At 37.1% G+C, this 11,792-nt stretch overlaps 1 protein-coding gene across 1 annotated transcript in view; it reads right to left on the reverse strand.

The window, feature by feature from the left end:
* LOC135468126 (thyroid receptor-interacting protein 11-like) overlaps positions 1–10,255 on the reverse strand; it is a 47,888-nt gene extending 37,633 nt beyond the window's left edge. Inside the window, 2 exon segments of the mRNA XM_064746200.1 lie at positions 501–577; positions 10,052–10,255. Of these exon segments, the coding sequence (XP_064602270.1) occupies positions 501–577; positions 10,052–10,145 (171 nt within the window). The 5' untranslated portion in view covers positions 10,146–10,255.
* Between the last annotated feature and the right edge of the window lie 1,537 nt (positions 10,256–11,792).

Consider the following 11,792-nt stretch of genomic DNA (forward strand, 5'->3'; position numbering starts at 1 on the left):
AAATAAAACTGTTCAGTCAATATCTACCTGGACATTTTGAAAACAAATATACCTGTAAAAGATTTTCATGCGACTTGATGCTGACTTGATGCAAATGAGGTCATCAAGGGAAATTTAGTTCAGTGAAGTCTCCAGCTACATGTACATGTAGTAATGAAGTGTGTATAAGTAAAATAACTACTTTCTGCAACATGCACGGTGATCTACCTACATGTACAGACATGTAGATTATTTTTTTCTCCACGTTTAACTCACAGGCTACAGTAATTTCACTATTATTTTTTTTCATTTAAGAAAAAATTTAGGCAAGTTGGATGGTTGAAGAGATCACAAAATACAACTTAAAAAGTATATACATATACATGTGTAATTACAGACTAAGAGAATTTATATGCAATGACCAACTGCTAAAGAGCCATCCAATCTAAAAGAGCGGATATGAACAACACATGGATCCATATAATAATGCAATGAGTACTTTGAAGAAATGCCAATCTTACCTCGGATTTCTGAGAATTCAGCACAATCTCCAACTCCTGGATCTTGGCCTTGGCAACTTTGAGTTCTGTGACAGGATCTGTGAAGAGGAAATGCACTGATATGAAATCATATCACTGAAACACCACACCTAAATAACAATGAACCAATAGAAAGGCAAGTGACGCTTGACTACACAAAGTTCTACAATGTTGAAAGCTACACAAAAGTAAGCTGAACACATCTGTTTCTGTCTATCAGCACTGCCATAAAACCATACTAAATAACCTGTTAAATAAATAATGATAAGTGGTTGTCTCAACACCATTTCTATACCTTTTTGTTTTGCTCACAGGTATAAAAAGCGACTTGCCTATATGGCTGGACTCCTGGCCCTAAGACTGCCAGGTTTTAGGTTACGATATTTGGTTAAGGTTGATGGGTTGTACATGATAAATTAATACAGCCAGGTATTACTGGTCTGGGACTTGCCACGACAATCCACAGTCTGACTGAGGGCACAACAGTGCACGATTGTCTGGCCACTGTCAGACGCCCAATCTTACCTGTCCAGTAGTATCAGGCCAGGTGTAAGGCCTAAGAAGAAGGGTGGTGGCAGAGTAGACGCGGGGTTGGGATTTCAGCCGGATCCAGCCGTCCCATCATCAGGCATCCAATCAACCAGCTCTATGTATACCCACCACATAACCTTATCATTGTTCACACAGCTTGCAGTGTTTCGCAATAAATTTTTCTAGCCTTATAAATCATTTTCACATGACCTGGACATTATTTGAACAGTTGTTTCTGTAAAAGCACAGTATATATGTTGATGTTACAGCGCAAATTAACATGTGACTATGCGTCTACTCAGAACGAGAAACTCCAAGTCATGATGGGTTTTCACAGCGGCCATTTTTCTAGACATTCTTACCATCTAAATCCACTTTACATGATTTTCCACAGACATATTACAGGCCTTATACAGTCAAAACCAGGATAGAGTGAGAGTGCACATGTACATAAAGTCAAACATAGTTGTGTCCAGAAATAATTCAAATTATATTTTTTTTTTCATTTTTTTCACAAAAATGCTATATTTTCTAAGAGGATTTCTTTAGACCTCATATTCAAAAGGTTTTTCACATTATTTTGGGCATCTAAAATCAATTAATCTTGTAATAGAATGATCCCATGGTTGTTTGTCAGAGATAACTTTACAGAAAATAACTACAGATCGGTACATGTATTTTCAAAATGTTCTGCACTCAAATAAAGAAATTCTTACGGGACGATCACATCACTTAGACAGCCCACTGAACCTAATCTACTTCAATTAATTTTAAGGTGCATCAAATATGACATTTTTAAGGAATTTCTTGTTAAGAAAAATTCGACGCACCATAAAAAAATACTTGAAGTAGATAAGACACCATCTTAGAAAATATAGCATTTTTGCGGAAAAAAATGTTCCACAAAAACAAGTGAAAATAGTTTTGGGTACAGTTTTGCACGGCACTTTGAATGAGACTGATTCTGTTACAATGTTTCTGTTAACTTCACAGCTTACAAGGGCCAGTTTCGCAAAACTTTGTCAGTCACATTTTATGCAACTTTTTTTGTAAAAGACATTGAAGACAGTAAGATAAGGCCACATCATTTACGAGAAAATTTACGAAAAATTGATCTACGATGTTTTGTAAAAGTGGCCCCTGGTGCACTCATAAGAACACAAGATACTGGATGAACTGAATATGCTCTTTTATCCACAGGTACACAACAATGAGAAAAAAAAAAAATTTCTTTTGGGCACTTCAATTCAGATTTGAAATTCTGAAACAGCTACATTTAAATGTCCATGGTGTCTATATCAAAACAAAACAGACAGAAACAATTCTGAGCCAGATAAATGTACATGTATATGCATGAAGCAGGAATAGTCTCCAAACTTCTAAAGCTATATGAAAAAAATGGGATAGATGGACATTGTCAGTGTGATCTGTGTATTACATTACCCTACTCATACTAGTTTACAAATATAAGCCAATTACAGAATGATATACTAAACTGACCAAACAGAAACATTGATTGGCCAAGACCAATTTAACAGACCAAAACTCATAATTGTTCTACTAAAATTAGTTTTCAAAATATGCTCCAGTAAACTATAAGAAAAAGTCCAGCACAGGCACGAATGGATGCACATGTAACCTGTCAGTTTCACGATCCGTCTCTATGCTAGTTTTTAAAACACGATCAAATCACTATATTCATGTACCTCACCACTGTCAGTGAAATTGCCGGGGACATGTAATACGTATACAGGGATGACCACTACAGCATATATCCACTTTTATATACATATCTATATATATCTAAAGTGCATCTGAAAATGAAAACAAAATATTCTTGTGTTTCTTAAATACACGTATTTATACATTTAGATGCATTACATTATAACGTCAAAGTTAACACTGAGTTGTGAAAATTGTGAAAATATTAACACGATCAAGTTTGGTAAATGTCTATGTCAAAAACCAGTGTTCAGACTGGTTTAGAAGTTCTGTCCTTTTCAATCATCCATTGGCTCTTGATTTCCTCACTTCCTCAAAATGAAAATGTACATGTAAAATGCAAGCATAAAAAGGATGTATTATATTATAAATGTATGTGCTTTTTTTTTGGACTTTGCAAGTAATGTAACGATAATCTATTTTATGTTCTTTGCAATCTAACAACTATGCAGGCTTACAAGTTATAATGTTATAAGTACCAAGCCTGCAATGATTTGTCGGTGCAGTTTTCTTATGAGCTCTGGTGAAAAGCCGTGTTATCACCCATTAAATCATTACCAGTGCAAACACTACGACAGCAGACAGTTATAAATGGCCACATATCTGTGTTTCTACAAACTAGTACAAGGGAACACCAGGCGATGTCAGTCAGACGCGATAAGCAACGCCAACACTTTTTACCTGAGCTATTTTGGATCTCTTTCATGTGAAGAACAAACAGTAAAAGCTATACTGTATCTGGTACTGAAGGCCTGCTATACATGAAACACTGTCTCCTAGAGACGCATGAGGGGAACCCAGATACATTCTGTTCAAACTTCACATGAAACACATGCACCTAACAGATATTTCAAAATCAAACAATATCTATTTTAATTTGTAACTGTCTATATATAGACAAATGTTCTACATTGGTTAGTTTAAGCCAAATGTTGGAAATATATCTATATATTCCAACATTTTGCTTAAACTAACCAATGTTGAACACTTAATAAAACAATTCATGTCTAAAGCTATTAAACACATCAAAACACTGGCTGGCTAAGATTCTCTTGCCCTTTAGTCGACCAATCAGATCAAGTGTTCAAGTCTAGGTCTCATTGCCAGTAGTTTTACTACATTTTTTTTTTGCTTTATGTCATACTCAAGAAATTTTGGCTTATAAACAATTTAATTTTCATCTATATGGGTGGAAGTAACTAGAGTGGACAAAGTAAATCACTGAAGACCACTTGTCTTCCATGAACATTAGTATCCTGGACAGTTTTTGTTTTCAAGGCCCCATTAACTGTAAGAACTCTGCAGTTTTCGGTCTACTGAGTGCATGTGCATTTACATTAGGTACTTAGCAAAGGGTAGTAGTTTCCCCTGGCATTCTGCTTTCCTCCACCCATAAACCTGTCCACTGTAATATCAGCAAAAAATATCTGAGTACAGTGTAGCATTTATCACATAAATAACACACACAAAAATTATTTCTATTGCATTAAGTATTTTTTAAGGATATAAAACAAAAATATGTATGCTACATTATTTCAAAAAAACCCAAAAACACCAGTATGAGAGAAGTGTATATTTAATGATTTTAAAAGAAGCTACATGTGCTGTACAGTGAATGGGTCTTTGTCTTACACTAAGTTTGTACAATCTAGCCTACGTGTACACGTAATCATTTTATAATTAAAATCATACTGCCAGTCTTCAATATTTAATAATAAATATGCACAACTTAATGCTCAGTAAGCTTTGTCCAGCAAGTGGAGAAAGGCAGTGGTTTAGTGGCTAGAGATGCTTGCCATTCAATCATTAGGACACATGAGGTACAGGTTCAAACCAATCCATGGACAAGGAATTTGTAGACTGACCTATTCTCTCTACTTGTTGGCTTCATAACAGTACCAGATCAACGAAGCTTGGGCGAGGCAGTTTACGTAGTCTTGTGTTAACTGCAGACTAATTGTCTGTCAACAATACATTGTCGTGTGCATATCTGTACGCCATATGTTTTGCCTGTAACTTGTCAAAGGTCTGCGTCTTAAGCCAGGAACTTAGGTTTCCTCAACTTATGTTACTGACCGCCACCATGTAAGTCAAAAAGTACCAAATGCAGTGTTAAGCAACAATCAAATAAATAAATCATTCAAGAGGTTTAGAAGGATTGAAATGGCAGCTTGCTAAAGGTGAAAAGCAGCCAAAATTCAGCAGCAGCTGATCATCTCATAAAAATAAATTAAACACAGGCTATATTCCTGTTTAAACGGTCTCATGTTTTGGGATTCACATTTGCAAAATCCACTTGCACCTTATTTGCAAAGACTACAAGATATATAACTTGTACAGCACATTTCAGAAATATAGCCCTGTTTGCCAAGAACAGTAAACCTTGGGAGAGCTTGGCTCAATTTCTTCCACTGTATATGTGACCACATCAGTGACATGGTCTACAGTCTTAAACATCACATACTGCATCAGTCAACACGTTAAATGAATAAAAAGATAAATAAATCAAAGCAAAACATTTCACTTCTTCAAAAATACATGTACTTGCTTATTCAGAGAAGATTTCAAAGTAATCCTATTTGTTCAAAATCTGAAAGTAGGGATACAGTGTAGAAGAAAACATCATCAAAAACAACTGTTACCTGATGGGGCTAAAAATAGTACTATCTTGTTATCACACTGAAAAGAACACTAAACCCCCAGCCAACAAATCCATAATTATTTGCCACAATTCAGGGCAAACAATGTATAATACATGTCTGTTATTCAGTTTAATGGGATCAAACAATTATATCCTGTGAAAGCATACACAAAATATCACAATGAACTGAAAGTACTTGAGTGTTAATAATGAACGGCCTCATGTAAAAAAAAAACTGCTTTCCATCGCCGTCTATTCAGATTTTGTTTGCCACCACAACATTTTACATGTCCTTTGTTGTGGTGATAAAAATGTACATTATGGTGTTTAAAGTAATATTTATTGTAATGTGGGAGCACAACAGATTAAGCACAGCTTTTACTGGTCCAGTGACTGGAGGAATGCTATTTCTGAACTTCATTCAGAGTTATGTCCACAAGTAACAAAAAAAAAATTCCACGCTTTCATTAAAGGAAAAGACCTCTAAAAATGGAAGTAGGCATAACTTAATAGACCACTTAAAGTATGCATGAATATACTTTTATTTTATTTTTTTAGATTTCTGGGAAGAGAGATCAAGGCATTCAAATGTCTGAATTCTAACGTGTACTTTATGGACTATACTATCAGAGTTAAGTAACTCTGATGTCACAGGAAGATTTTCCAACTCTAATCACGACCCTGAGTATTGGAATAACTCTTTCCACCCATGACTTAAAGATTACTGAAATTATGCTCACAAAAACTCCTTCCTTCTAGTCAACATCAGGAAAAAAAGTGACGTGACGTAAAAGTTTCTAGATACCGTCACTCGGTATGGCTCATAAAGCCCACCAGAGAACTCAAATATTTGAATGCCTTTCAACACTCTTCAAAAAATCTTAAAAAATAAATGATAAATAAAGTATTTTTACGTATAGTTTTCAGTTGTCTGTATGATGAACCTTACTTCATATTTTAACTTTCTTTTACTTTAAGGAAACAAATAAGTTTTCATATTTTTTATGAGGCCCAACCAACAAAAATGTCTCAACCTTGCTTGTACTCATGTACATGTACGCATAAAATATGTGCATCTCTTGTTATTCATGTCCAGTTCTACAGACATTTGAATTCTCTTTCAAAACAGGTAACTGATGTTGCTTGTTAACATCGCGCTTCAGATCTCCACCTGCACTCAGTCAACAAGTTTTCTAATAACCTGCATTATATCAGCATACTGTGCACATTTTCATTCTACACTGAGCACAAGCACAGATGTTAATATACAGGTAATACACATATTCATACAATGGTTACTGACACAAGTGTACTAGAGTGGTCTCCCTTGAACTGGTTTCCTCTGGTTAGAGATCTACATGTACATCAGAAATGGAACAAAAATATCATGTCTTATGTGGCAAACAGTAGTATAGATCACCTTTATGACAGTGTCTAAGATGGTACAAAGTTATTTGCTGACTTTATATGTGTATATATGTATATATATATATATATATATATATATATATATATATATATATATATATCATTAATAAGCATTTGTATCCACATGAAATATTCAGCCAAGTCAGACAAATACATAACCATGTTTAGAATATGTATACAGATGTATGATGTCAGTCCAGATAAGCAGCTCTACTGATTTGGTAGGTAACATGTTTAGCAAAGCAAAATTCTATACCCTCAATAAAGTAAAACATACAAGTACATGACAGGCCCTCAGTAGACTACATATATTCGATTGAGGTCTGTTTCTCAAAGGGGTCATAACACTATGCTGGTCTAATCACCATGACATCGCATACTGATGGCAAAAGCTGCCTTGGTATTTGCAACTGTGCAACATTACGATCCCTTTCAGAAACATCCCCCAGAATCTTAAATTTCCACCAATAAAGCTCGCAAGCCTGTATGTCATACTCTCAGTAATTTGTCAAACTGTTTACCTCTACTCATGCATAATTACATGAACACTGAATATATTCATTTATTTGATTGTTGTTGAATGTTGTATGAATTTTTCAATTAAATTACGTTGCTATGGGTGTAGGGAACTGGAGTGCTACCAGTTAACCACCTCACTTCACAGATCTCTGATAAACTTCCTGACTTAAAGCTTCAGCTGAACCAGTAATAACATACAAGCTCATTGGTCTAATGCAAGAAGCCTATGCTTTACATGTCACGCCACTGAGGGCTCTGCCAAATTACACATAAATGTACAAATGAAAGGCCAAAGGTCAATCTGCAACAAATGACCTTGATTCTGCATTTACTGCCATACATGTACATGTTGAACCTACAAAACTGAAAACTGCTAGAAAATGTAGAGTGTGATCTCTTCTTCAATCAATTGTCACCAACTTGATGCCAGTTCACATGGTTGCACAATCACATAAGGAAAGATAAAAAGTTAATTTGAAACCAAGACGTTTGGTTCTCAGCTTATGAGGTGACTAAGCTGAATTTATACTCAGTGGGAATAGCATGTAGTAAAAGACTGATAATGGGTGGTAAATTTTGTCTGGCATCTTAAGCATTTATTTAAATGTAGAAGCATTTAAATATGTAGGCCATCTGCAGATCAGTTTCCATACTAAACAGCGATCAACTGCTTGTTGTACATTGGTGCAACTTAACTTCAAGGCGAACTTAATATTGAGAGGATAATACTTTGTCAAGATGGCGGATACTTATGTCAAACTTTTGATAGCTCAAGAGTCACAACGCACCAAGAAGTACAGATACATGTAAGTGTAAAACTAATAAAGAAACACTTTACATCTAAAATCGGAGAAACTTTGCTTTCAATCATACCTTTTCTACAGGGTGTACAAGACATTTTTATTATTACATTTGTAACCTTTTCTTAATGCCCCGGCCTTGTGTAAATGAGGTTCCATGATGATTTCCTTCACACCGGCCGAGGTGACAGTCATGATGGACAGGCTTGGTGACAGGGAACTCTGTAGACTAGTGAATCAGAGGTTTTTATGATAATGATACATCTAACAGAAAACCCTCTCAAAACCCTGGGTATTTACCCACACTTGTAACTTCTGTAGTATTTCCTCCCTGACATTTTCTCAATCAGCAAATCTTTGATCAAGGGGATCGCACTTTTATTGCACTTATTATCAGCTCCTGTTACCATCAATCGTACGAAACATTTCTTGTCCACAACCCAGAAAATACTTCACCATCTCAAACTTGTGCATGCAGGATTGTGGTGTTGAGAGGGCTATACTCCACGGTGTGGACTTTACATTTGTCATGCACAGAGGACGATTTTTATGTGTAAATAGCTATCAGCATGACGAAAAGCCTCCATCATGGTCATGATGGTGAATAATCAGCATAGCACTGAAAATGCGAACACGGCTGTTCAAAACTTCTGCCAGTTTTACATCTAAAAATGACCCATTTGAAAGATGGTTTTCATCCAACAAAAGGGCAATAGCTGATTGGCAAAATGTTGGGTAGGAAGTGCTAAGTGCAGACAGGAAAATACCCAGTTTGTTAGAAGGGACATTTGTTAAGCAGTGTGTTGTTGGCCTACAACACCTAATTCATTAGGTTACGAGCTGAGAAGTTGGGCTTTACCTGAGGCCTGCACCGCCTTACACAAAGACACTGTGTGATTGTCTCTGTAAAGTTACCAGTACAGGCTTTTTTGACTTGATGAAGGGCCTGTGCCAATATGGGTTACTGTTAAACTGCCATGGAATGTCAATTGCACCTAACCATGGCTTTGTAATTTGTGGTGCAAATGTTACATACCGATACCCTAAATGTTTTAACATGACTACATGTCTTGGCTTGGAATCTTAAGACAGAAATAATGGAAATTAAGTTTTCAATAATTCTTCAGCACCAACATACAATACACGATCCAACTCATGTTGGTAAATGACGTCCAGCATGAACGGACGACGGCAACATCTACTACACTCATCAGCCATGCACTGCAGTGGTTAGGCTTAGCCCTGAAAGACTCCAACTCCTTTTGTTATACTGGCCTAGTGTCATAGGATTGACAACGCTTACAATGTATATTTCATACTCAACAAGGCTGATTGTCTTTGTTTTCGAAAAGTCTTGTGCATATAAAACACACCAACCTAAAGATGTGCTTTCCGCACCCACTGCACCTCCTCCATTAATCCCTACTCAATTTAGAATAGACTGATTATAGCCGAGGAGCTTATACTGGGGAAGCTTCCATGGCTATAATAACTCTTTTCTAAATCGAGTATGGACGTATGGTGGCGGGTGCGGAAAGCACGTCTTTAGGTTGGCGCGAGACTCGTTTGATAACAAAGACAATCGGTCTTGACCTCCGTTGAGTAAGAAATTGCCACTGGAAGCGTCGAGAATCCAGCGACGCTAGGCCAGTATAAGAAAAGGAATTGGAGCCTGTCGGTGCTAGGTTAGACAGGGGCATTTTTTTTTTTTTTGTTATTTGAACAAGACTCAGATGCTTGGGAAATGCAAGCTGATAACTCACTTACATTTATTTATATTTACTGAAGGACTAACTAGCAATGCTGTCCATTTTCTGTGGCTCTAAGTCTCTGTTTCACAAACTTCACACGCAAACTGAAGAGTGATGATACCGGTCAGTATTTACACTTACCGCTCACTTCCTCCGTGCCTTCTGTCAAAATATCTTTGGTGAGGTTAGAAAGTTGATCGGTGATGGACGAAAAGCTGCCGCCGAGCCATGACATGGTGATGCCAAATTTTGAAATAATTTATCTCTGGTGTCTGTCATGTACAAGAGTCTTTAGAAGCAACGGTGTCCGCGAATCGCCTTATTCACAACATACAGCATGTTGTACTTGCCAACTCGACGGCCGCCATGTTTACCGACATATTTCCTCGTTGCGCATGCTCACTGGTGTAGTTTGATGCACCCTGGGATAGTAAACATTTCGCACGTGGCAAATCTGTCACACGCTCGTAAAGGGTAATTCGAATAGGGCGCCTCCTTTGAATCCGATCTAAACAAAGTGTGCAGACAGAGAGACAGTTGAATGGATCTACTTCAGTTATGTTTTATTATCACGCGGTTATGTGTTTACAGATTTCTGCTGTTTAGCCGAAGAACAAATGTATGACTGATCGTACACAGGCGCCTAATAGTGGGCGTGGTCGATGGCCATGTAAATGTATGTCATGTTACTGCAAGCTGCGTAAACGTCATGTAAATCACAACATAATGATATGCTCCGGGCAGTTTATAAGAGGACTGTAGTTTCGCCCGCAAGACGTTTGTTCCAAAAATATACTATCTGGAGGTATGGTGTACGTTCTTCAATGTTCTGTAATTAAGGTCAGCTCAGATTGTTTGACTAATTGGTGTTTAACGGATACCGTACATAAAAATAACGCTAACACGAAGATTAACAGAAATTATGAAAGTTATGAAAAATGAAAAAGGGGAAAAAAATCGCTGTTAAGGAATATTTTCTAATTACCCCTCTGTTTTCTACCAATGTTCGGAAATGGGGACATCAGTGAACTTATTGGGAATACGGCACCAGCCCCGGCGCCCCTCATTCCTCACACAGTTGTTCTGACAGCTATCACCGTTAACGTCACGGCTACAAGCAACTGAATTACCAGACTGACTTCCGGAAAACTGCAAATAACAATCGTTATTACGCATCAAGAAGAAATGTAAGAAGATTTTTTCACTCTTTAACACATCATCAACTATATATCAGGGAATTAAAACCGACACTTTCACTTGTAGTTTAACTCGGCACTCAAAGACTGCTGTCTTGTTTGTTGCTGGAGTAAACTGGAATGTTCAGAGTAAACCACCGCGTCTGTCCAGATATCTGGCTAATATATTGACTTATCATCCGATTCGAACGCTCGACCTCATTTGTCAAGAGACACACAACCTGGAGAAGGTTCCGGGCAAAATCGCACCGGCATGTAAATTTCCTTTTTTTTTTCTTTTTTAATTTAATTGGTGTTTCACGCCGCACTTAAGAATATTTCACTTACATGACAGCGGCCGACATTATGGTGGAAGAAAAGCAGGCAGGGGGAAACCCACGACCATCCGTTGCTGCTGGTTGCTGTCAGCCCTACCCACGTACAGCCGGAGAGGAAGCCAACGGAGAGTCAATTTGTTACAACCAGTTGGAAAAATAACATTCCAGACATATCACCCTTTGGGCGGCTGCCAGGATTATGATGTTATGTTCTATGCGGCGCCGAAAATGAGATTTAAATCTCGATCTGACAAAATGTGATTTCTTCAAAATGGAGGACATGAGGAAATGACCTCATCGCGATGATTAAGACATGTAACATTGAATTTAACTAACCACATACAAAACATGAAAAGTGTTGCCATATTT

This window comes from Liolophura sinensis, chromosome 6, assembly GCF_032854445.1.
Source record: "Liolophura sinensis isolate JHLJ2023 chromosome 6, CUHK_Ljap_v2, whole genome shotgun sequence".
NCBI classification, from domain to species: domain Eukaryota; kingdom Metazoa; phylum Mollusca; class Polyplacophora; order Chitonida; family Chitonidae; genus Liolophura; species Liolophura sinensis.